General features: G+C 38.3%; 2 protein-coding genes across 10 annotated transcripts in view; one reads left to right on the forward strand and one right to left on the reverse strand.

Moving 5' to 3' along the window:
• Window positions 1–10,134, forward strand: part of LOC133455447 (amyloid-beta A4 precursor protein-binding family A member 1-like) — a 32,270-nt gene extending 22,136 nt beyond the window's left edge. The window contains exons 6-13 of the mRNA XM_061734500.1: window positions 20–52; window positions 313–399; window positions 1,585–1,785; window positions 3,832–4,011; window positions 5,783–5,995; window positions 6,534–6,653; window positions 6,781–6,921; window positions 9,523–10,134. Of these exons, the coding sequence (XP_061590484.1) occupies window positions 20–52; window positions 313–399; window positions 1,585–1,785; window positions 3,832–4,011; window positions 5,783–5,995; window positions 6,534–6,653; window positions 6,781–6,921; window positions 9,523–9,594 (1,047 nt within the window). The 3' untranslated portion in view covers window positions 9,595–10,134. The remainder of the gene's footprint in view (window positions 1–19; window positions 53–312; window positions 400–1,584; window positions 1,786–3,831; window positions 4,012–5,782; window positions 5,996–6,533; window positions 6,654–6,780; window positions 6,922–9,522) is intronic.
• A 1,310-nt stretch (window positions 10,135–11,444) lies between these two features.
• The window catches only part of tjp2a (tight junction protein 2a (zona occludens 2)), a 53,577-nt gene continuing 38,272 nt past the window's right edge, over window positions 11,445–26,749 (reverse strand). For 5 of the 9 annotated variants that reach the window (XM_061734498.1, XM_061734491.1, XM_061734496.1 and 2 more), the window contains 17 exons: window positions 25,504–25,634; window positions 25,336–25,420; window positions 25,084–25,234; window positions 23,733–23,841; window positions 20,763–20,982; window positions 19,699–19,886; window positions 19,508–19,603; window positions 19,318–19,397; window positions 18,699–18,909; window positions 18,495–18,595; window positions 18,137–18,361; window positions 17,054–17,158; window positions 14,976–15,194; window positions 14,785–14,799; window positions 14,494–14,571; window positions 14,044–14,129; window positions 11,445–13,228 (listed from right to left, as the gene is read on the reverse strand). In XM_061734498.1, coding sequence (XP_061590482.1) covers window positions 13,078–13,228; window positions 14,044–14,129; window positions 14,494–14,571; window positions 14,785–14,799; window positions 14,976–15,194; window positions 17,054–17,158; window positions 18,137–18,361; window positions 18,495–18,595; window positions 18,699–18,909; window positions 19,318–19,397; window positions 19,508–19,603; window positions 19,699–19,886; window positions 20,763–20,982; window positions 23,733–23,841; window positions 25,084–25,234; window positions 25,336–25,420; window positions 25,504–25,634 — 2,251 coding nt within the window. In that variant the 3' untranslated portion in view covers window positions 11,445–13,077. The remainder of the gene's footprint in view (window positions 13,229–14,043; window positions 14,130–14,493; window positions 14,572–14,784; window positions 14,800–14,975; window positions 15,195–17,053; window positions 17,159–18,136; window positions 18,362–18,494; window positions 18,596–18,698; window positions 18,910–19,317; window positions 19,398–19,507; window positions 19,604–19,698; window positions 19,887–20,762; window positions 20,983–23,732; window positions 23,842–25,083; window positions 25,235–25,335; window positions 25,421–25,503; window positions 25,635–26,749) is intronic. The other 4 variants (XM_061734492.1, XM_061734497.1, XM_061734493.1 and 1 more) reach the window with 3 other exon arrangements.

A 26,749-nucleotide genomic window follows, 5' to 3' on the forward strand; every position in this document is an offset into this window, starting at 1 on the left:
TGCTTCTTGATTACTGCAGGCTGCTCACAAACAGGGGAAAAACAGGAAAAAGGTGAGTTTGGCTGCTATTGCATGCATTTAAAAAGACCCATGCACAGAAATTTCTAGTTAAATGATGTTGCAGGAAAATGGTGGCATGCAGCTCAATAAATTAAAGATGTTACAGATATTTATATTGTAGGTTTACGATTATTTAGCATTTCATATTCTCAGATTTTGAACGATCTTGATAGTCATTCTGCTACTCTTCTTCACTGCTCTTCATTCACCAATGGTTTCATCCTTCTCCTATTACTTGTTGTGACCGTGCAGAGCCCCGACGGCGAGGCTCCGACCACGGCGGAGGTCGACCTGTTCATGTCCACCCAGAGGATCAAAGTCCTCAATGCAGACACGCAGGTATAAAAATAGGAGCGCGCATCCCTGAAAGGTCAGAATAAGCAGTCACAGTTTGCAAACGCAGCGCTCAAACTCGGCCACTCCTCTCCTACGAGACGAGTCAGAGCTGAGAGTGGCCGACAGTGATCAGAGAGGGAGAGACAGGCTGCAGGCAGCTGCAAACAATGCATTGAATCACTGGAATAAAATGTAATTCACTTGGTGTTTCCACAAGGGAGGAAGCAACACTTGAACTTAACAACCTCTTCAATGATATCAATATTAATTGAATTTAATATTTTCAATATTTCAATATTTTTGTTTTGAACAAGGCTAAGTTTGTGTTAAATTATACAGTAATGAGAATCTTATATTGTTCATTAATTTTGCCTTATTTAACTTATTGTGTTGCAATAAGTTAAAGGCAACACATATCCAACCAATGAATCCTTTATTTTTATTAGAGAAAAGAGCACTTCGAGTTATTTTCAATACACATTACAGAGAACACACCAACAGATTATTTTTTGAATCACGATTACTGAAACTTGATGATTTGGTTAAGTTACAGACACTCACAATCATGTACACAGCTAAATGTAAATTATTACCGGAAAACTTACAATACATGTTTACTTTCAGTTTAATTAACGAAGATAGTCGTAGAAAATTTAATCTTAAACATTTATTTGCCCGAACAACCTTAAAGCAGATGAGCACTTCAATTGTTTGAATTAAGTTATGGAATTCATTAAATTATGATTTAAAGGGCTCTATAAACATATTTCAGTTTAAATATAAATTTAAAGAGAAAAAATTAGCAATGTATGGATGAAATAGTCCAAATATATAATATATGCGTATGGAGACAGACAATTTATTTTCTTGTTTTTCTTTTCTTGTGATATTAACTAAGTAATTGTGCAGACCATCTGTTATTATTGTTCAATTTTGTTTTGAGGGAGGGGCAGGTAGAATAAGATTTTCTTCTTCCTGCTCCTTTCTCGTTATGGAATATGCTTTTGATTGTGTTGTCATTTTACTTGCTTGTTTCTTTTCTAAGCATATTTCCATGATCGGAATAAATAAAAATGAAATGAAATGAAATGAAATGATGCAGTGGCATCCACACATGTGAAGAACTGAGCACTGATGTCAGATCTTATTAAAAAAACTGATCAACCTCATGTGTTTCCTGTCCACCAGGAGTCTTTAATGGACCTCCCCCTGAGGACTATATCCTACATAGCCGACATCGGTAACATGGTGGTTCTCATGGCGAGGGGGAAGATGGTGCGGTCCCGCAGTGCACAGGACAACCTGGACCACACGGAGGAGACAACCAACATGACCCACGACGACAGACGGCTGTACAGAATGATCTGCCACGTTTTTGAGTCCGAGGATGTGAGTCGTTTCTTTCTCTGGTAGATTGAAATTATACAGTAACCTGCATCACATGTTAGAACAGTAAATATGCACTTTCTCAACCTTGTCCCAATCTACAAAGCACGTGTCCACTCCATATACATCAGCGCATCCGTTTTTGTATAATCACCCCCTGATGAGCTCATGAGGGAAACAGTGTGGGGTTCGGCGTTCTGCCCAAGGACACTTGGACGTGTGTGGCAGCCAGGGCTAGGGATGGAGATACTGACCTTTTGGTTGGAGGACAACTGACTCATGCACAAGATATGAAAGATTGGGAAAGTCTGACCTTTTAAGAAAGAGATCAAACAGACTTGAACATGTTTTTGAAACCATCGAGGGTGTACTGTGATCACACTGCAGTCTGAGAAGGTCCAGCGGGATCTTGATTCAGCTGTGGGGAGTTCCCAGTGCTCCCAGTGTCTGCATGGGTTTCCTCCCACCACAGAAACATGATGTCTGGGCTAACTGGTAACACTAAATGCTATATAGAAAACAATCAAGTTGTAATCAAACTTCTGACAAAGCTTCTCCAGGGAGGAAACTCTGAATCTGGTGACGTCCATCTGCTCCGGACGTCAATCGTTGAGTGCAAATGATTTGAACCCAACTATCAAATATCATGATTATCAGAATCAGAATCAGAATCAGAATACTTTATTGTCAGTGTACCTGGGTACTGTGAGATTGAAGCAGCATCACCTCTCCAGTGCAAGACAAATAGCAGTAGTGCAAACAATAAGAAATATAAAGCAATAAGAAATATAAGAAATATAAGTAATATAAAAAATATAAAAAAGGTTAAGGTGCATTTGAATCGTTTTTTTTTACAGATGACAGTATATACATATGTAGGAATATTGCATAGAGTCCGGGAGAAGTATTGCACAGTTAAAAAAGACAGTAACGAGGATAATTCACAAGTTGTTCAGGGTGATTATGGCTTTGGGGAAAAAACAGTTTTTGAGTCTGTTTGTTTTATATTTACTAGTATGTCCCTTTGTCCAAGTCCCCCTGAAATTTGAGGCACTTTGCTTAAAATACCTGCATTTCCTAAACTATTCTTTGTGTTTTAAATGCAGAAAAAGATCTCGCAAGTAGGAGAATTTAGATGCAAATGTCCTCTTTAGCCCAATAGCAGTACACAGTAGCTCTGTGAATTAGAATGAATCCTATGAATCCACAGGGCCAAAGCAGCGGTCTACCGCCCGGCAGAAACTGCTGCTACGCTTTAATTTCACGCAACCCTGTGATGTTCTCCGCTATCAAAACTCATTTTTAACTAGCTGCACTGTTCAAGACCATCATGCATGTCTATAATTTGAATGTTTTAGGCGGATATAATAAGACATTTAGTAACTGGCTGCATGAAACTAAAACTGGTCCCTGAAAAATATCTGCTAAAATTTTGACAATAATATCAACAATAATTTAATTTAATTTAATTTATTCCATTCATGGTAAATCTTCTTAATAATGTTGTACAAAATTCCATGAAGTACACATTATCACCATGAAAGAAAAGGAGCAGGAAGAAGAAAACTTATGATACCTGCCCATCTCTGTTAATACAATTACGTTGACTTACTGAACACCAATCTATCTATACATATATTTATAACAAGAAAACAAACAAAAATACCACTCTTCTATCTATTTTTTTCTCTTTCTCCTTCTTCTTTTTTGTAGGCACCTATCTTTTCTTTTTTAAACATTTTCTTAAGCTGATACAAACTTGTGCAACTTTTCAGTTCCTTGCTTTGTCCATGCCATATTTTTACACCTGTAACAGAAATACACCTTTGTTTTATATTTAGCCTTGCAAAAGTATGTTTGAAATCAAGTTTAAGTCTGTTATCCTCATCCTCCAATCTGAACACATTTTGTAACTGTTCTGGTAACTGTATCTGGTATCATAATAAGGTCCCTAAAAGTATAAGTGTAAAATGTGTGGGGTTTGTATTTGAGTAAGATGTATCAGAATAGGCCTGTGTGACCTCAGCTGACCTGATCTCTCCCCTGCAGGCCCAGCTCATCGCTCAGTCCATCGGACAGTCTTTCAACGTGGCGTACCAGGAGTTCCTCAGGGCCAACGGCATCGACCCCGACGACCTGAGCCAGCGAGAGTACAGCGACCTGCTCAACACTCAGGACATGTACAATGATGACCTCATCCATTTTTCCAAGTCCGAGAACTGTAGAGATGTAAGTCAGCCAGCAGGTGGCAGCACGGAGAGGGCTCACGTCGCCTTTAGGAAATAAAAAATAAATGTTTTTTCCTCTGTAAGTTTAACTTCCAGCGTTTCCCATTTAAGAGCTGGTTAGGAGCAGAGCTGGTAGAGGAGCCAAGAATTGTACTCAAGTAAAAGTACTGTTACTTCAGAATAATATGACTCAAGTAGAAGTAAAAAGTAGTCATCCAAATAATTACTTGAGTAAAAGTAAAAAAGTACTTGGTGAAAAAACTACTCCAGTACTGAGTAACTGTTGAGTAATGTCTGATTTAATTTTTTAACACAACCATTCAAACCGACAAGAGTACAAAATAATCATCTTCAGGCAAATTAAATCAATAAAATATTAAAATAAATTAAAATTAATAAAAAATAAAAAATAGATTAAATTAAAATAATTAAATAATTAAAGTAAATTCAAGTACTTTAATAAATAATAAAATAAATAAAATAATAACAGAATAAAAAGATAAATTAAGCACAAGTAGCACACAATTTCAAGCCTTTGTACTTTTTATTTTTTAACTAGAACTAGAACAAACATGAACTCATATAGAAACTCTGTGTGTGTTTGAGTCTGTGTAAATGTGACAAAACATGCAAAAACAAACATTTTTCCCAAAGAATCACTCAGTGATGTCATGAGATTGACGCGTACGCGGATAAAAGGGATAAAAGAAAAGTAACAGTTCAACGTAGCCTAATGTAGCGGAGTAAGAGGAAGTTTCTTCTTCACAAATCTACTCAAGTAAAGGTCAAAAGTACAGTGATTCAAAACTACCCCTAAAAGTACAAAATTTCCCAAAACTTACTCAAGTAAATGTAACGGAGTAAATGTAACTCGTTACTACCCACCTCTGGTTAGGAGTCACAGCTGTCTGGCAGCTGCACAGAAAAATATAATATCGTTTAAAAAACAAAGGTTCTTAATTTAAGGATGAAGGTGAATCTCAGACACTCGCCCCAGTCCGACCTCCAGAGGTGTCAAAAGTATTCACATTCATTACTCAGGTAGAAGTATAGATACTAGAGTTTAAAAATACTCCTGTAGAAGTTGAAGTATCAACTCAAGTTTTTTACTCAAGTAAAAGTATAAAAGTACTGGTTTCAAAACTACTTAAAGTATAAAAGTAAAAGTAATGTAAGGGGGAAAAAATCCATTAAGGACAAAATCCATTGAAAATGAAGCATCTTAGTATAATGCAAATATATTAAAGAACCATATATGTGTACTATTGAGCATTAACATGTGTTTCAGAGAGCAGCAGATATGATGACTAGTTGCCTATAAGTATTGTAATGGTGCAAAAAGTCAAACTTCAGAGGCATGTTATCATTTATCCTAACCTTTATTGGAATGTACATCCAAGTTTAGTTGCAGGAATCTGAGGGAACGGATGTAAGAACAAAACTGGACAAGAACATCTGAAACAACCACAACCAAATTCACTCTATCCGGATGGAGCAATTTAACTGGATAGTTTTTTTTTAAAGGCCGAAATGAAATAGAGTAACAAGGCTGTTTTTGAAATGTAAGGAGTAAAAAGTACAGATAATTGCGTGAAAATGTAAGGAGTAAAAGTGAAAAGTCGTCTGGAAAATAATTACTCCAGTGAAGTATAGATAACCAAAATTTCTACTTAAGTAAGGTAACAAAGTATTTGTACTTTGTTACTTGACACCTCTGCCGACCTCAGACCCTCGCCCTGCTGCTGAATCCTACCGTCTGTGTTTGTTCCCAGGTTTACATTGAGAAGCAGAAAGGCGAGATCCTGGGTGTGGTGATCGTAGAGTCGGGCTGGGGCTCCATCCTGCCCACCGTCATCATCGCCAGCATGATGCACGGTGGACCGGCCGAGAAGTCCGGCAGACTCAACATCGGAGATCAGATCATGACCATAAATGGGACAAGTCTGGTGGGTTTACCTCTTAGCACCTGCCAGAGTATCATCAAGGTATGCAGCTGATCTCTGTTCCTTACACATGTTCTGTGATTGCCTCTGTTGTTAATCATGCGTGGGCAATATTACTGCACCAGCACATAGGTTTGAATGTTTGATGCATGTAAACAATCAGTGACTGATTATGGAGCCAAATCAAGGCCAAAAGTTTTGTTAATTTGAAAATAAAATTTGAACCTGAAAATTCTTTTTTACAGTTTCAATTTTTTTTCTCGGTATCAGATGTTTTTTCAGTTTCAGAACTTTTTAAAAGATGTGAAACTGAAAAAAAAAAAAAAGATCTGAAACTGAAAAAAAGATTTGAAACTGAAATAAAAAGTTCTGAAACTGAAAAAAAGATCTGATACTGAAAAAAAATAAATTGAAACTGTAAAAAATAATTTTCAGGTTCAAATTTTATTTTCAAATTAGCAAAACTTTTGGCCTTGATTTGGCTCCATAATTGATCAGATGCAATCTCATGCTCAATCAAAGCTTGGGGATGAATCAAACAGCTGCTTTTACAGTTTGATTGTATTTTGTTTCTCCAAAGGGTCTGAAGTCTCAATCCAGGATCAAGATGAACATTGTCAGGTGTCCTCCGGTCACTATGGTGCTCATTCGCAGGCCGGACCTCCGATATCAGCTGGGCTTCAGCGTCCAGAACGGCATAGTGAGTATCAATACTCACATAGGGGATCAAGACAATCCCCATGGACTTTGGAGAACAGCATGGATTTCTCAGCCACAGTTCACTCTGCCGGGGGCCGTGGTTTACCTCCCCGTGTTTGTGACTGTAGATCTGCAGCTTGATGAGGGGAGGCATCGCTGAGAGAGGAGGCGTCCGCGTCGGGCACCGCATCATCGAGATCAACAGCCAGAGCGTTGTGGCGACACCTCACGAGAAGATCGTTCAGATCCTGTCCAACGCCATGGGAGAGGTAAGCGGTGCATTCTGGGTACTAAAACTAATCACAAACACTTCAAGCTATTTATTCAGTCGGGGTTTGAATTAAAGAGCAATTTTTGTCTTCACATTTATCCATGTTGATATTAGGGATGGGCGGTATGGAATAAAAAATGTATCACCATAATTTCTGACATTTATCCCGATAACGATAAAAATGATGATAAAAAAAATACCAATTCAACTCCACCTTTGTAACTATAAATCTATCTCACTCTCAGATCCACCATGTTTGTTACACAAAAACATCATCAAGGGGAATTTATCCTTCTTTTTTTCTTTCTTTCTGGCTCATTTTTTTCTGGCTCATTTCTTTCTTTCTTTCGTTTTTTCTTTCTTTCTTTCTTTCTTTCTTTCTTTCTTTCTTTCTTTCTTTCTTTCTTTCTTTCTTTCTTTCTTTCTTTCTTTCTTTCTTTCTTTCTTTCTTTCTTTCTTTCTTTCTTTCTTTCTTTCTTTCTTTCTTTCTTTCTTTCAGGCTCATTTCGTTCCTTCCTTCCTTCATTTTTCCCTTCCTTCCTTCCTTCCTTCCTTCCTCCTGCTCTCTCCTTCCTTCTTCCCTTCCTCTTTTCTCCCTTCCTTCCTTCCTTCCTTCCTTCCTTCCTTCCTTCCTTCCTTCCTTCCTTCCTTCCTTCCTTCCTTCCTTCCTTCCTTCCTTCCTTCCTTCCTTCCTTCCTTCCTTCCTTCCTTCCTTCCTTCCTTCCTTCCTTCCTTCCTTCACGTACGTTGTGCGTGGATTTAACACAGAACCATAAATCAGTTTTACACAAAAACATCATCAACGGGAATTTATTGTTTTTACCGTGAGATGATAAATTCTTATCATGGGGAATTTTTTTGACGGTTTATCGTGAACGGTAAAATATCACCCATTCCTAGTTGATAGATGATCTTTGGTTGGAGCAGTTTCAAATGTTCCCATAAATCCATCAGGGTGATGTCACACTCACAACTCTGCTGCTGAAATTCCTTTCATTCAAACCGCTTGTACCGTTTTTTTTCTATCACTTTTCAACTAAAGCCTTTCTCCTTACATTAATATTTCACATTAAAAGCCTCTCCTCTTCGGCTTAAAGGACATAATCTCTCCTCCTCCTGGAAGATGATGGGTTGCGTATGAGAAGGGATTCATTGGTTTGGCTTAATACCAAAAGAATGACAGAGTATGACATTTTCTCAGGCTAATTGAAGCGTATCTTTTGCACAACACTATAAGACCTCTATTCACGCAGCGTGCCAGGTTTTCTTATCTGCCCTCTGCTCGCTGAAGCAGCCGCCACATCCTCTGCCGTTTAAAGAGGTTTATTCTGCACCTTCATTGTAGTATTCCAATAGTATCCCATTCAGCCGTGGAAGAGGACAGGGTCATTTTTAGCTCATCATTGAGCTCTTTGTTGGTTTGACTACTTGAATATATGACATGGTATATTGGAAGAGAGCAGCACTTGACTACAAGGGTAAATTTGGCTTCAGATTTCATTATTTGCAGCCCTGTGCGACTTTATCTTGAACATGGCGACTATGTGCAACAAAACCGTTGCCTTTTCTGCATTGTTGCAAAATGTTGATAAAGCAACAACATTCACATGTGCCAACAATAATGCATGCAATGTAGAAAGGATTTCTGCACCTCACAACACAATGTTTTTACTGATACAAGCAGTACTCGAGTTGTAAAAAAAAATCAGGGGGGATGGTGGATTTTATCATATGGGGACAGATAATTTGTGCTGATTACAAATAATATAATATATTACAAATAATAGCTCTGACCAAAACACCTGCAGAAATACTGCAGGAATGACATAGCAGCAGTTAAATGCAGCCTTCTGTAAGCTTTAAATATCCACTGGGCTTACATCAAATACATCAAAACACAACAATAAAAAACACTTTTCTGAACTTATCAATATGACTCTGTCCTTCACAGAATAAGTAACATGGATCACTGCAAAAACTCACAATCTTAACAGGAATATTTGTCTTATTTCTAGTTAAAATGTCTCATTTTAGAAAAAAAATCTCATTACACTTAAAACAAGACTCATCACTGGAAAAAAAACAACAATTTTCACCTGTTTCAAGTAGATTTTAACTTGAAATAAGTAGAAAAATCTGCCAGTGGAACAAGATTTGTTTACTTGTAATGAGAAGATAAATCTTGTCCCACTGGCAGATTTTTCTACTTATTTCAAGTGAAAATTTACTTGAAACAGGTGAAAATTGTCAAATAAGTTATTTTTCTGGTGTTATTTTTCTGGTGATGACTCTAAATGTTGAAATAGCAGTAAAACCACATTCATTGATGAAATGACATAAGGGATGAAAAGGGGGGATGGCAGTTTTACAGGGGGGATGATTTGGACCGTTTTTATTTCATCCCCCCTCAACTCCAGTACTGGATACAAGGACTATTTTTACTTCTTAGCAGATTATTTGAATTTGACCTGCATCTGTGCAGAGTTTAAAATGGCTTTATGATTGTGCAAAAAGCAAAAACTGACAAGAGAAGGTTCATTTGGGGAGAGTTTACCTTAAAAAGAATTGACCCTCCCTTTTTAATTTCTTTCTGCTCCAGATCCACATGAAGACGATGCCTGCAGCCATGTACCGTCTGCTGACAGCACAGGAACAGCCCGTATACATCTGAATACACACCTTGCTCTCTTTTCACATCACTGATTGTCTTTCCATGTGTCCACCCCTCTCTCTCTCAGATGTTTTAAACCCCCTATGCTGCCTGTATCCCCTTTGATATCACTTGACTTGCCTTAATCTGTACAATTGACTGTCATGTAAACATGTACATCTACAGTGTGACAGCAGAAGGCAGATCATCTCACTAGGCTGAGTGTTAATGTGACATTTTATGTTCGACCAAAGATGATTTTGTGAGTTTTCTTGTGCATATTTAGTTTGCAAAACAGAGTCAATATTAGCTTTCGGTTAAATAGCTGTAATAGCTGAATGTACTCAAATTATGATGGACCTATAAGTCAGAGTGACCCAAGTGAGAAGTAACTCTGAAGGGAACTTGCAGGTAAAGAGGAATGCATGTACAAATCTACAGAATAAACAGAAGAAAAGTCAGTAAACTCTGGTTTGTTTTGTTCAACGTGAAGTGAAATCAGTCTTGGTTGTAAAAAAATCCTGCTGTTCATTGTGGAAACATTCATGTGTATAAACATCACTGAGGTCATGTCTTTTTATTGCTTGATAATTTAAATATCACACCTTAATGGAGCATGAGGCTCCTTTTAAGAAATGAGACTCTCTAGCGCCACCTTCACCACGACGGCCGTCGGGGGTACTGCAGCCAACAGTGAAGCCGGCACGGGAGAACGGGGAGAACGTGCATGCAGCGTCATGTGACGTCACATCCGCAGGACAGCGCGGGAAATTTGGGCCCGAATTGCAGCACATTTTGCAGCACACAGCCTGTTCAAGGCAAAGGAGAGATACACTAGAGGGCTCATTCTTTGGGGTTTGGAACGCTTCATCTGACATTATTACCAGAAAACCTAAAACGTATACGAATTTCTTTCATAAATCCTGCCTCATGCTCCTTTAAATGTGCTCCAGCTTCTAATAGTGTTGAAAAGCCAGACAGAAACTGATGCCTGTAGAGGAATTTCTGAGTTTTAACATTTGGAGAATACGACGGAGTATTAGGGCCAAACTAAGACAAAAAAAAAAATTGGAAATTACGAGAATAAAGTCATAATATGAGAATAAAGTCGTAACATTACGAGAATAAAGTCATAATGTTGCGAGAATAAAGTCGTAACATTACGAGAATAAAGTCGTAACATTACGAGAATAAAGTCGTAATTTATGAGAATAAAATCGTAATATTATGAGAATAAAGTTGTAATATGAGAATATAATTTATGAGAACTCTAACAGGAAGAGCATCTTCTCCCTGTGTAAAAATGAGGAATATTGAGCATCTTGTGAAGTTCTATTTATATATTTATAATATATTTAATATTACGACTTTATTTTCGTAATAGTACGACTTTATTCTCAAAATATTACGACTTTATTCTCATATTATTATGACTTTATTCTTTATTTTTTGTCTTAGTTTGGCCCTAATACTCCGTCGTAGGAGAATGAGGGGAGAAGAGAAAAAAAAAAAATGACTCCATTGTGTTTCATAAAAAAAAACAATAATTCTCCACTTCCCAGTGTGCATTGTTGAACTTGTTAGGATGTCATTTTATTCAAGTCAGTTGTCAAGCCATCAAAGGCTCTAAAAACTGCCTCTCGTGTCCTTTGCAGACTAACGATCATGTTGTCAGATGACATAGAGATGCTCCAATATCTGATAACTGTTCCTCCATCATTTTGGCATCGGCCCTTTTACTCCAAAAGGTGACAACTTCACAGTTATTATCAGTTGTGATGCTGGTGGTCATGCAGGAAGTTGCATTACGTTTTTAAAAGTAATTTCACCTTTAAAAAACATCACAAACAGAGGAAACTTACACTTCTGCAGACAGTGTAAAAAAAAAGTGAGATTTATTTGAATTTTCCAAGAGCGAGTTGTGAAACACTCAGGAGATCACGAACTAAAAAAAAACAAAACATAAGTCACAAACTAACAAATATTCTGAAGACAGACGTGATTGTCACCGTATTCCCAACACGCTTGCGTACAGACTGAAGTGTTTGTAGGTTCAGTATAAAAATATATGCAATAAAAACGTGATCGTCTCTGGTTGCGAGCAGCCGATAAGAACAAATGCACGGCATCGTTTTAAATGAATCACAAGAAATACAAGTTCCTCGCACTTTCATCTGCTTGTTCATTTATGATTTACCTTCAGTAAATCTTGTGACATCATTTACAAGCTCCCTCTGATCCAACTGACTCCAAAACAGAGATTCTCACAAAGTTATTATACAGAAAACTATTTCAACTGCAGAACACATACAAGGAATATTTTAATGAAATAAATTCTGTATCTTTAAATTCCAGTATGATACACATCTTTAATTATAGACTCGAAAAAGAAACGTAACAGCAGAAATGACATTGCCATTTGTTGAGAATAGCATCAATATACTGCAAACATTTTCAGCCTCTTGTTTTTGATGCATTCATGCTTGCAGCTTCTGGTTTTAGTAGTTTAAACACCCTCATCCCCTCTACTGAAGTCCTATTTCCCAAGCTGAAATAAGAGCTACAAGGCACCAGGAATGCACTGGTCGTACAGACGGAGTGCAGAATGTGGACACGTGCAACACTTCAGAGAAGCCTTGGCAGGAGGGATCAGACGAGATGGTTAACACCTGAGATCACAGCGGCTGCTAATAAATCATGAAGGAACAAGTTTCCTGAAACATATGTACGCGGTGGCAAAACAAAACCTGGGTGTTACAGTTTCTGCCTCGGGATGTGGGCGTGACTTTTTTGTGAAGTGGGGGTTCCTGATGTTCGTTAACAGCTGGGCTGGGGAATCAGTTTGCCCTTTATTAAATCTGCACATTGACAGAGATAAGTTAGAGGTGCAGTCAACAGGAATGTGGAAAAAGTAACGCCTCTGCAGAAGAGGAAAGCGTACGTACAGTCAACATGAAGCCTTAGTCGTGTTTTTTTTGAAGAGGGCTAAACCGTTAGTAACATTCAGCACAGCTGTGCAGACCTTCAAAGCTTCATTAAAGTGTTTTTTGCATCTTTGTTCAGTGGAGGTGTTGCAAATGTTTCCCTCCGTGACGTAGCGGTATATGGTAAAACACTGGAGGCTCCATCTGGGGTTAAATGTAGTGAAGGTAAACAGAATCTCACCGACACAAACAGAACATAAACAACAGAACGCGACTTGTGAAGGAAGTAGAAAGAAAAAATTAAAAAAAATGCCATTTTTCTTCTTTTTGTTCAGTACATACAGTGCATACGTGTGTCCTGGACCAGGGTGCACACACTGTGATGTTCCTAAGATGACAGTTTGAAAAGTGTGTGAAAGTGTTGAAACCAACATCTTGGCTGGAAATGTTATGAAATGTTTAAAAAGTTCTGAGGGTTTGTATTAATGCAAAGCAGCAAAAGCTGGGACCGTGGCGACGGCCGCTGCCTGCTCGTAGCAGGAGGAGGAGAATGATGACATCACTTCCTGGTTTTGGACCTTTACAGCTCAGTGTCTTTGTACTTCTGTGGGTTGTAGTATCCTCTCTTGGCCTGCTCAGACAGCTGCCGGTGGTACTCTGCTTCAGCGTCTTCATGTCCTCTCGTCTCCGAGTACAGCGGCCTGGACGACGTCTGGGGCTCGGCGTTGGAGCTGGAAGAGATGACAAAAAAAAAAAACACAGCATTGATGCAGTGATCAAGAAAAGTGACTAATCATCAGAGGTGTCAAGTAACGAAGTACAAATACTTCGTTACCTTACTTAAGTAGAAACTTTGGTTATCTATACTTCACTGGAGTAATTATTTTTCAGACGACTTTTTACTTTTACTTCTTACATTTTCATGCAATTATCTGTACTTTTTACTCCTTACATTTTAAAAACAGCCCTGTTAATATATTTCATTTCGGCCTTTAAAAAAAAAACTATCCAATTAAATTGTGAATTTGGTTGTGGTTGTTTCAGATGTTCTTGTCCAGTTTTGTTCTTACATCCGTTCCCTCAGATTCCTGCAACTAAACTTGGATGTACATTCCAATAAAGGTTAGGATAAATGATAACATGCCTCTGAAGTTTGACTTTTTGCACCATTACAATACTTATAGGCAACTAGTCATCATATCTTCTGCTCTCTGAAACACATGTTAATGCTCAATAGTACACATATATGGTTCTTTAATATATTTGCATTATACTAAGATGCATTCATTTTCAATGGCTTTTGTCCTTAATGGTTTTTTTCCTCCTTACATTACTTTTTACTTTTATACTTTAAGTAGTTTTGAAACCAGTACTTTTATATTTTTACTTGAGTAAAAAACTTGAGTTGATATTTCAACTTCTACAGGAGTATTTTTAAACTCTAGTATCTATACTTCTACCTGAGTAATGAATGTGAATACTTTTGACACCTCTGCTAATCATCATTCACATTTTTCCACCTCAGAGAAGAGGCTGAGACTCTCACCCAATGGGCTGTGGACGGTTGAGATTGGGCTTTGGCAGTTTCACCGGGACAGCGTAGATGTCTGGATGCTTCTGGGCAATTTCCAACTACACGGAGAAAGAGATAGACCCAGTTATGTCAGAACTAATAGAATTAGAAAAGACAAAAGAAAACATCACATGACATTTGAACTTACAGATACACAGAGAGGAGAAATTGTTTTGGCAGCTTGGTCCATCTACCTAGTAGCTCTTGAATATATCCATATATACACGTGAAACCAGTTTTCAGTTGCTGTGTCCTCTCTTACTTTCCTAAATGGCCTTAAGGGGATCTCCTCCTCATCCAGTGTAGTTTTTGTGACCCATTGCAAAGTTTTTGTTCCCTTAAATAACCAAAATCCCCCTCCCGTGTCCAGCTTCCTCTCATCCATCTACTGCAGTAACGCTAATAAAAACCAACATCACTCACTCGAGCACTCTCTGCCTCCTGCAGCTCCAGGAGCCGGTGAGCACGTGCCAGGTGGTCCATCTTCTCAAATGCTTTAATCTGAGAGAAAAGAAAGACCATGTTAATTAACATGCTGGAGGAGAGCAGAAGCAGATGCTGCACATCCATATGGCACGATACACATGAAAGTGACCATCTAAAGAAACATTTGATGACATGAATACGCCAGAGCACTGCAAACACTGACAATGACCTGTGTGGGGTCTGAAGGAGGGCTGCAAACATACAAAACGACAAAACATTTGCAGTTACCTGATCACCCATTCTCTATTTCATATTAGGCACGGAGGAAACAAGGAAGAAAGAAAAGGCAGCAAAAATAATTAAAGCATGAAGGAAAATAAAATTCAAGAAGGGTCAGAAAAAAAACTGAATTTTTTAAAAAAGTATGAAATTTGTAACATTTATGAACAAATTTGAATTCTTGTATGTTTGGTTCTAACCTTGCCCAGGAAGGATTTGTTGGCAGGGTCGTCCTCCCCTCGCTCGTCCCCCCTGCCTGTGCTCTGCTCCTCAGACGACTGCTTCATGCGGGTGATGGAGGGCTTCACAGAGATGGGTGGGGGGGCCGGCTTGTTTCCACCTGCTGCATCACTGCTGATGGTGCTGCTGGAGTGGGATTCATAGCTCCGTGTGGAGTCCGTCCGGGTCTGGGCACGCACCTGGAACGGGATCAAACTGTTCAGAAACCCCCTCCTTTTTTTTCCTTTTCTTTTTTTACAATGAGAAGTTATGAAAATCTCTTTCTGTATCGTGTTCCACCTGCGTGGCTGCTCTTCCAGGGAAAGACATTTCCACGGCTTCAAGTTTCATTATGATTAAAACTAATTTTATACATGATATTGTGCCTTTGCACAAGTCAACGCCATGTGATGGATTGTCAGTGGTTATGGGATGTAACCAGCCTTTCACCTGGTCACAGCTGGGAAGAGCTCCAGCAGACCCCCGTGACCCTGAATAGGTTTAAAGAGAGTATGAAAAATGATGGATTAAACAAACAAATCCACATTAGTGGATTTATGTCCCAGTTTCTTGAAAGACCCAATATAAAAATTGGATTATGTAGATGTGGATATTTAAGAGCAACATTTTGCAAACTTGTGGTTTGCAAAAACAAAAAAAAGGGCTTTTCAGAAAAACACTTGTCTAAAGTTGGAAAAGCACCAAACTTATATTACAGATTTATAAAAGTAATTATAAAAAAAAACATAATAACTAGATGAAATTTCTTTTTTTTTTTTCATTGTGTAAATTCAGATTCTCACATCATAACACTGCAGTTAACATACCGCACCTCAGCAGTGGGAAGTCAAAAACTTTTTCTTTCTCACTTCAGGGAGAACTATATCCACAAAGCTAGTTATTTGTCTCACGTTCTGTATCCCTACAGGGAATATGACTTCTTGATGGTACTTTCTTCATCTGAATTTGGGAATTCTGAGCTCTGATTTACTAATAAATGCAGCAACAGCAGTGCAGCACAACCACAAAAGAAAACAAAACAACAACTAACAACCACTGCGTATTGCTGTAGAGGCACAAACATGAGTATTGATGAAGTTAGTCCACACAGACACTGTCAACATCACAAAGAGGAGAAAATGAGAAAGACCCAGCGGAGACAACACAAGAGTAATCTTGGACTGCGCCAAAGTGACTCAAAAGGTCCTTTATCACGCTATTCCTGACTTTCAGGGGTTCAAAATGGATGAAGATTGTAATACACCCAGTTTTCAGGCTGTCTGCACAGCAATAACGGATTTCTAAGGAATTAAAAAATGTAAAAATTACAAGTCAAGAAATTTTTTTTCTTATTACATTGGCAAAGACTTTTTGCTTAAAATAAGACTGTTTGACTAGATTTAAAAATACAGGACTGTCTCAGAAAATTAGAATATTTTGATAAAGTCCTTTATTTTCTGTAATGCAAAAATGTCATACATTCTGGATTCATTACAAATCAACTGAAATACTGCAAGCCTTTTATTATTTTAATATTGCCGATTATGGTTTACATGGCTTACTCAAATATCCTATCTCAAAAAATTTGAATATTCTCTGAATCTTTATCTTAAGATGTAAACCATAATCAGCAATATTAATAAAAGGCTTGCAATATTTCAGTTGATTTGTAATGAATCCAGAATGTATGACATTTTTTTTTTTTTTTAAATTGCATTACAGAAAATAAAATAACTTTATAACAATGTTCTAATTTTCTGAGACAGTCCTGTATTGGGCTTATTTGTGGAGGTGCTGTTTTTGCAGTGTAGCCATGCATGACTGAGAATTAACGTGCAGACTGGCCCTCTCTCCAAGTGTAGATCAACCCAGTCCATCCAAACAAGATTCAGTTGATTAAGAAACATCCTCCAATTGCCCCTGTCGTCGTGACACATGACTCGAAGACTGTGTCTTAAATGGTAAAGGAAAGTAACAGCAGAGTGAGGGGGAAAGGAGGGAGGACATTTTACAGTGAGGACAGAGTTTTGTCTGGTGTTGGGGAGGGAGGAAGTCTCACCTTGGGGGGTTCAGGGACAAAGGCAGGGGGAGGGCTGGGCTCTCTGTTCAGCATCTCCCTGCTCCCTGCCCTCCTCATACGAGACCGGGGTTCAGGGTGAGACCTCTACACAGAGACACACACACGCACAAGGGTTTGCAGGGTCAAATTATGAACACACACACACACACACACACACACGCGAACACACACACACACACATATATATACACAGTACTCGAGTTGTAAAAAAAAAAAAAAAAAAATCGGGGGGATGGTGGATTTGATCATATGGGGACAGATAATTTGTGCTGATTACAAATAATATAATATATTACAAATAATAGCACTGACCAAAACAGCTGCAGAAATACTGCAGGAATGACATAGCAGCAGTTAAATGCAGCCTTCTGTAAGCTTTAAATATCCACTGGGCTTACATCAAATACATCAAAACACTTAAAAAAACAGTTTTCTGAACTTATCAATATGACTCTGTCCTTCACAGGATAAGTAAAATGGATCACTGCAAAAACTCAAAATAAGAATATTTGTCTTATTTCTAGTTAAAATGTCTCATTTTAGTAAAAAAATCTCATTATACTTAAAACAAGACTCATCACTGGAAAAAACAACAATTTTCACCTGTTTCAAGTAGATTTTCACTTAAAATAAGTAAGAAATCTGCCAGTGGAACAAGATTTATTTGCTTGTAATGAGAAGATAAATCTTGTCCCACTGGCAGATTTTTCTACTTATTTCAAGTGAAAATTTACTTGAAACAGGTGAAAATTGTCAAATAAGTTATTTTTCTGGTGTTATTTTTCTGGTGATGACTCTAAATGTTGAAATAGCAGTAAAACCACATTCATTGATGAAATGACATAAGGGATGGAAAGGAGGGATGGCAGTTTTACAGGGGGGATGATTTGGACCGTTTTTATTTCAGGGGGGATGCCATCCCCCCTCATCCCCCCTCAACTCCAGTACTGTATACATATATAAATAAAAGGTTAGAAAATGAATGGCAGCTGTTAGAAGATGCATCTCTTTCACACCCAGTCAATGTATCCAGTGATCAAATGTATTGGAGAATACACTCACATCATCTCGTGACACGGGCTCAGACGATCGACTGATGGCCGACACCGGCTGGGGCTCGTCCAGCGGCTCGTCCAGCTCATTGTCCGTATACGCCCCGCCCTCATCTGCTGTGTCCTCATAGTCACTGGTCAGACGGCTGTCCATGCTGAGATAGTCGGCGCTCATTGCCGACAGGTATGACATGCGGTCGTCATGGAGGTCCAGGTCCTCTTCTGAACCGTCCAGCTGGAAAAACAATAGCAGTGACAGAAATCTGACCATACACTCACTCACCAATTTGTCATAACATTGAGCAAGGATAAATCAAAAATCCCTAAAAAGTGGGCTGATGGAGTTGTGTTTCTGCAGATTGACCCACCTTGCCCTCAGATACCCACACAGCCCGGTCCTGCTGTTCCCGGATTGAATCTTTCACACTGCCATACCACGCGTCATTAGCTGAGTTCAGATCAACAGTTGCTAAAGTGAACAAAAACAAGGAAAGAGAAACACATCAACCCGAGGTTAAACTGAGAATCACCTTCACCGATTCCATCAGAGGAAACGTTACCCTGTCACTTACCTGTGAAAAGATGTGAGCAGGTCTTTCTCAACTTGACAGACTGCTCGTATAGTTTGCGTGCACTTCGGTTTGATCCAGACATGAGGCGAGACCTCATGGTCTTCACGCCTTGTTTGCTGTCTGGGTTCAGGAATATGACGATTGGATACCACTGGGTGTAGTTCAGAGTGTCCACTGCTTTGGGAGTTACGTCCAGCAGAGCATGTAGATCCTGCACAAAAAGAAGGGAAGAGGTCAAAGGTGAGATGCTGTGACAGGTTGGTTTTTTTCTTCATAATACAGGACTGTCTCCGAAAATTAGAATATTGTGATTTTCTGTAATGCAATTACAAAAACTAAAATGTCATACATTCTGGATTCATTACAAATCAACTGAAATATTGCAAGCCTTTTATTATTTTAATATTGCTGATCATGGCTTACAGCTTAAGAAAACTCAAATATCCTATCTCAAAAAATTACAATATTCTGGGAATCTTAATCGTATGATTTTTTTTTTTTTTTTTTTTTTTTTTTTTTTTTTTTTTTTTAAATTGCATTACAGAAAATAAAGAACTTTATCACAATATTCTAATTTTCTGAGACAGTCCTGTAATTCAGAATTATTTCTTAACTATACCTGTTCAATGATTTGTCTTATGGTGTTCAGCCTCACCACTCCAGAGGATTTCTCGCTTCCTGCATCTTTGGGCTCCGTTTCTGAAATGGGAAGGAAAAGAAGTTGATTGAGATATGTTACGAAATAATGTATTTTTATTGACAAAAACTCTTAAGAACAGGCTGATAGATAAAATGATGTTGACACTTACTGGCAACAATAAACTCATTCGGTAAGTCATTGGCCAATTTGTCATTCACCGCATCAGAAATGGGTCCAAATATCACTACAGGCCTCCTGAAACCAGCTAAAATGGAAAATAAAAAACAACAATAATTAATGCCGACACTAAGAAAAAACACGGACAACAATAAAACACCTGCGCCGACGCTGCCAGTGTACCTTCACGTAGCACCACTCTCTCGTAGGCGGGGAACCGCGTGGCGACTGGAGCTGCGCTCACATCGTCTCGGCTCTTGCGCAAGTCTTTCTTCTTGGCTGCTCGCTGGCCTCTCAGCCTCCAGAAGTCTCCTCTGTCGTTGCCCGAGGCCGCCCGCGCCGCATTCTGGACGTTAGACATTTGCTCTGCTCTGTGAGGCAAAACAAGCAATCAAACAGTTTTCTAAATACAGTTAAAATTATCTGCAGTGAATTTTAAGTTTCAAAAGTATGTATTTAAAAACAAAAGTGAACTTGAGATTGTTTCCGGTCATAAGTTGATATAGTGCTGGGCGGTATGACCAAAAATGTATATCACGGTATTTTTCAAAATTATATCGGTTTCACGGTATATCACGGTATTTTTTTTTTCATGCACAACTGGGTGTTAACCACATTTTCTAATGATTTGGAAAGGAATTGCTGCAGTAAATTGGCTTAGAATGGCCTATTTTACTGTCATGAGGAGGATTTAGGCATGCTTTTCAAAGAAAAAAATTTAAAAAATTACAAGGTAGAAAATATTTATTGAACATAAAAAAACTGAAAATTTTTTAATTTCCCAGCATTATGTTGTTTTGGTTCTACCTCCTGGTGAATGTTCTTATGTGGTTACTTTTTGGTTGGCCAACGATTTATGTTTGTGGTGTGCTACCGGTACGGGAGCGGAGTATATTTCCTTATATTACAACGCCGTTATTAATTGTTCGTTTTTTTTTCCACTTATTCCACCGAACACCGAAAGTTTTTTTTGCCATTTTCGGCCGAACAATTTCGGTTACCGAACAATCGGTGCATCACTACTGCTAAACAGTCCCCTCACAAACAGTGTCCAGCGGCGCCGCGCGGCGGAATGTAGCGCCACGCAGCGTTCCCAACGTTGTGTACGCTACTGAAAAATTCATATCATAAGAAAAATAAACACCGGTATTCGGTATGAACCGGTATACCGCCCAGCACTAAGTTAATATATGTTCTGCAAAAATTGATTTTCTGTCTTCCGAGCGGAGGTGTTTGAGCAGACATACCTGCTCTTGTTGGGGATGATTCCTTTCTCCAGCAGCTGGTTGTCCTTGTCGGTGCGGATCGCCAGCCAGTGGCCCAGCTTGCCATCATAAAGTGTATCAGTCACTTTGAAGATCTCTCCTCTGGAGAAAGGAAGGCTCTGCGGAGCCTCTTTTTCATATTCAAAGTGAGTTCGGATGAAGAAGGAGTCGCCTCTGCCAGATGCTAAAATGTCCTCGTACACTGAAGCAAAAAGAACAAAAAAGAAAGTAAGTTATCATCGATCCATTCAATGAGAGTTACTGAGAGGAGAAAGATAAGGTACATAAACCCCTCGACTTTAACTGGTTTTCTGCATTAATTTGTCATAAAAGGTGGGGCTGGGCGATATATCGAGATTTTAATATATATGGATATATTTTGAAACGCGATATGGTACGAGACAATATCGTTTATATCGATTTAAAAAAATAAATAAATATATGATTTTGATATGGCTTATTTTGTGACAAATTGACTTGAATGTTTTATTTGAGATTTGCACAAATGTTTTGTTATTTGCACAACTGTCAACCTCAGTGGAAAAGTCTGCCTGTTACTGTCTACATTGTATTAATTGCACAGTGTATTTTAATTTAATTGTTATGCAGGAAAGGGATATTTGTTTTATTTTATTCAAGAAGCATTTTTATTCTATATATGCAGGCAGTTTATTTTTATTTCATTTGTTTTATACATTTTGATATTGTGCAGACCTCTGTTAATAAAGGAACCTGTGTGACATTTGGCACGAGGCTTTGTATTAAAACTGACTGTTTTTTTAAGGGTTTGCCTCCGAAAAAATTAAGCTAACAGAGATGCTATGCTATAATGCTTTGGGGGAAACCCCAATTATGGCACAGAAAAAATATCGATATATATCGAGTATCGCCATTCAGCTAGAAAATATCGAGATATGACTTTTGGTCCATATCGCCCAGCCCTAATAAAAGGTGATATCTTTACCCAAACACAGCATGTTTAAGGTGATGTCATGCAATCATAATGTCGTGTGCCCTAATTGAACAAACCCATTGAACATTCACAGTGCTGGAGGAAAAAGTAAGTGGATCCCTGGAGTTAGAAGCTGGTTCAGTCTCTGCTGGCAGCAAACACTCCAGTAGCTCTGGATCAGACCTGCTCAATGTTCAACACATCTGTAGGATGTCTGGTGTGACTAGCTCTTCTGAGGTCACTCCACAGCATCTCTATGGGGTCGGGGTCTGGGGTTAAGCTCTGGGGGGGGGATTCAAAAGGGCAGATTTTCTTTTTATGAAGCCGTTCGTGGCGGATTTACTGCTACGGGTCAGCGACCTGCTCCATGACCCCAGGTTGGCTAAGCTTTAGCTGGCTGACACTCACCCTGATACTATCCCGGAGGATTTTTGGACATATTGGAAAATCATTTTTCCAATGATGGCTAGTTGTCCACAGCCCGAGGCAGATGACACATGACAAATCACAACGTTCCCTCCACATCAAATTGGAAAGCTGCGCCCTTTCTAAGCTATCAACTTTTGCTTCATAGGTTCTCAAAACCCTTTCCCTTAGGGCTGGGCCATTTTGGACAAAAATAAAATCCCGATTTTTTTCTCTGAAAACCCGATTTTCGATTTCGATTTTTTTTTGTAAAACTACAAAAGACAATGGAATAAATTGTTTCAAATATTTTATCTTTATTTTTAAAGAAAAATAGCAAACAAATTTCCCTATTGGGAATGAAGTGCAATTGAAAGATACTGTAAATCCTCCTTGACTTTAGTAAAAGTTTTCGAGCATGCAAAAAAGGAAAGAAAAAAAAAAAAGCCAGTGAGGCATGTTTTTGTTTATGATTGTTATGATTTGTATTATACTGTATTTATCATGATTATTATTTAACTATTGTTCTTTGGTTTAAATATATATATATATATATATATATATATATATATATATATATATATATTTTTTTTTTTTTTTTTTTTTTTTTGAGCATGTTCGAAATAAAGTTTTTCATTCATTCATTCATTCATTCATTCATTCAAAGTGACATTTACAATTTTCTTGACCAAACAAAGATGACTAGACGAGCTCTGTCTGTAATGCAGCCAGCTGCAAAAGAGGAAAATCGATTTTCCGATTTTCCTTTTTTTAACATCGTCTTGATTAATAAATCCGGTTTAGATTTAAAAAGCGATTAATCGCACAGCCCTACTTTCCCTCTAGCCAGTGTGCTCTTTGGTAAACTTCAGATGACTTCAACTCAATTCAATTCGATAAGATAAGATAAGACTCATGGACATGTTTTATGGTTCTTGTGCTGTCCAGTAATGTTTAGCTGTTACTTGTGACTTCTCCTTAACCCCTTAGTGGATTTATTCTCTTTGGAGACATCTAAGCCATGACCCTGCTCCTGTTACTGGTCGTCACATCCCTTTACCGACTTCTTAAGTAAAAGTGGATCAATCACTGCACAGCTGGAGATTATTAACCAAACTCCACCTTTGTTGAAGTCATAATTCTTCGGGTTCACTTACTTTTTCGTCTTGCAACGTGAATGTTTAATGTGGACATACAATGCTTTCGGCAACAATGGTTATCATTCATGCCAATAAAGCCAATTTGAATTGAATTACATACATAAGACATCATTAGCATTTGTGTTTTATCAGTTTAAGCACAATGTGTTCAAATCGTGTTTGTCTGTTATTGTGACTTAGATGAAGATTGGATATATTTTATGGTAAATTAATGAGGACAGAAAAAGCGAACAGTTTTTCTGTTGTCCTCAACATGCAACATTCAGAAATTACAGGCCACCAGTAACCAGTTATTTTACATAGTGTTTGTCATATTCTTACTGCGACCGATCAGGTCAAAAGTAGGTGAATTTTGACTCATCTGCGGATGTATTTGTAAATGCTTTTACCATGATTATTTTCTAATTAGCAAACGTAACCATTTCAGTTCATTACCTTCAGGTTTGCTCTGAGCAAGGATGGTTACATCCTCTCCTTTGGGAATCTCCAAGAGGTAGAGCACAGCGTCTTCACGCACCATGCCTCTGAAGTCCACACTGTTCACCTGAAACATACGTCAGTAATCACAATTAGAAATAGTATCGTCATACAAATATCATGTACATTAGTTTACATTACAGTTATGGGCTGTGCATAAATGGATTGTATTATTTCTAGGGGTGTAACGATACACTAATCTCACGATACGGTACGATACACGATATTGAGGTCACGATAACGATACAATATTATAGCAGTATTTTTTTTACAACCTTGAATGAGGAACATATGACTGGAAAAAATTGTCTTTTATTTGAAAGACACAAAATACAAAACAATGCTGTGCGTTTGCCCTATTGTTACAGTTTGTAATGCTTTATAACTGTTTAAGTTTTAAAGAGAAAGCCAGGCCAACCATTTTCCACAAACTGAACTAAAAGTAAATGTCAGGTTTGCATTATGCATCTTCAGTTTCATACAAGTACAAATATTTAGACACAAACTGAATAGTTTCTCATGTATGACTTGACTTTTTTCTTTTCCAGAAATGTAACAACTAAAATTAAATAAATAAATAAAAGTAAATAAATACATACAATTTTACATCATAAACCAGATTGATTCATGCTCACCTTATAAGTGTAAGAGGAGATTTATTTTTGTTAAGAAGGTTATTTTGTTAATTCAGGGTTCATTATTTTATAAATATATTCTTTATATTCTGATGTAAATCAGGGACTATAATGACACTAGTCAGTTTATCTGTAGTGATTAGTCTGTTTTAGATTGGGCGGAGTGATACGCCACAGTACGGCACTAGGTGCTGTGTTGATGTTCTAAAATCCTACACTGTTGAGCAGACATTAAAGTACACTGGAACTCAGCAGAAGTTGTCCCCGTGTTTATCCTACTCACCACCCCAAAAAGGTTTAATTTAATAAGGTAAGGCTTAACTCTACACCAGACTTAAAAGTTCAGAGCTCAAAACCCTGTGAGAGTCCCGTGATCGGGACCGCAAAACGGTACTAGTTTCTTCTGAGCAGAGGAAGATTTTGGTCTGCGGGTCGAGGCGCGGTCGGCACACGTGGGCGGATGCGCGTTAGTAGTCAACACAATAGATTAATATTAATAACCCAATATAACGATACAGTTTGTCACCTCCACGACACGTATTGTGACGTTTTTGTATCGCGAAATTTCGTGGCACGATATATTGTTACACCCCTAATTATTTCCCTTGTTCCCTATTTGCCATCATGTTGAAGAATAGCATTTTCAGTTTTTGAGAAAAGAGCCAAGACTGCACCTTCATGATCTGATCGCCGGTGAGGAGTCCCTCCTGCTGAGCTGCACTGTCCTCCTGAACACCAGCGATGAAGATGCCCACATCATTTCCTCCGGCCAGCCTGAGACCCACGCTCTCTCCCTTCTTGAAACGCACCATCACCGTGTTGGGCCTGCATGATGCAAGCAGCAGCACATCATACAGTAGTAGGCGGAGGCAGGGGGGGCAAAAAACTAAACCAAGGAATGTCAAATGGGACTGGGAAATACTGACCCGTATACTTCCTGGTCCTCTATGCTGGGCTTGAGTGGCACTTTAGGAGCGGCGTGAATCTTTGGGGCCACGGTGACAGTTGGTGCTGCAGAAACAGGACTGACAAGTTTACTTACACGACCTCTTGTTTTACCAGTTTTTGATATTTAGAGACAGAAACATGTTTACGTGGTGGCGTCTCTGCTCGATGGTCCTCCCTCTCAGCCTGCAATGGAGCTGCGTCTTCAACCAGTCGATCTGGAACTCTGAATGGAGTTGCCATGGCACCCATTTTTGTCATCCTATTAGGGGGGTCCTCTCTGGAAACAAGGAGAGAAATTCATGTTATCCCAAAATAAAAATAAAAAATTTAATTAAATTGAATTGAAAAAAATGCTGCCCACTGGGTTAATACACATGTAATGAAAACATTTATTCAAATTTTTAAAAGCACTAATGATGAGCATTCCCTCCATCACACCCACTGGAAAAATTAGGAAAAATAATTAATATCTGACACATTCCTGATATTTCATGTGATGAACGGGCTAAGCTTTATGAAACATAATCCTACATTATCCTTATCGTCTGTATTTAACACACACATCTAAAAAAAAAAAAAAAAATAGTTTAGTCCTTTATTTATTCCAGCTTTGAGCTTTCATTTCAATTTATTAATGTATTACTATTTTGAAAATATTTGTACATTTTTTGTAAATATCAATTTTTTTGGTGTTTACTATTTTTTTTCTCTCTTGTAAATACTCTTTTTCTACTCTTTATATTGCTCTTTTTTATTATTTAACTATTTATTGGTTATTTCTATTTTAAATTTTTTGTATAAAGCGTGTGTGTTTTGGCTGCTGCACGACTGAATTTCTCCTCTGGGAGATCAATAAAGTCTTCTATTCTATTATATTCTATTAGTCAAACAAGTAAAAACAGTTTAATTCCCATTTGAAGGCTTTTTCCTGTGAAGCCACAAGCGCGGTCCAAGGAGCTGAAACAGGCCATCCTTCAGCTGCAAAAACAGATCCATCAAAGAGACAGCAGGAACATTAGGAGCGGCCAAATCAACAGTTAAGAGGAAGGAGTCTGCAGAGGTTCGCTGTGAAACGTTGAAAAGTCTGGATGCGCGCAGAGGAGAGCGGCAGTGGCTGACAGCAGGATCTTTTCCAAGTGATAGTAGCCCAAATATACTTTCCAAACAACCCAGGAATGTTTGAGGGTAAAGAAGTGGAACATTTTGCAGTGGACAAGACAGCTGCCATCAAGAAATGGGAAAAACTTTACAGTAGAGGATTTCCTGGTTCTCAGAAATGCTGCTATTTAATGTGATAAAACAAGTCAACAACACAGAGAGGAATTCTGAGCACAGTGCTAAATACAAACAACTATAAAACCATATTAACAAGATCTGAAATTTTTAGGGGTG

Source organism: Cololabis saira, chromosome 11 (genome assembly GCF_033807715.1).
Source record: "Cololabis saira isolate AMF1-May2022 chromosome 11, fColSai1.1, whole genome shotgun sequence".
Classification (NCBI taxonomy): Eukaryota; Metazoa; Chordata; class Actinopteri; order Beloniformes; family Belonidae; genus Cololabis; species Cololabis saira.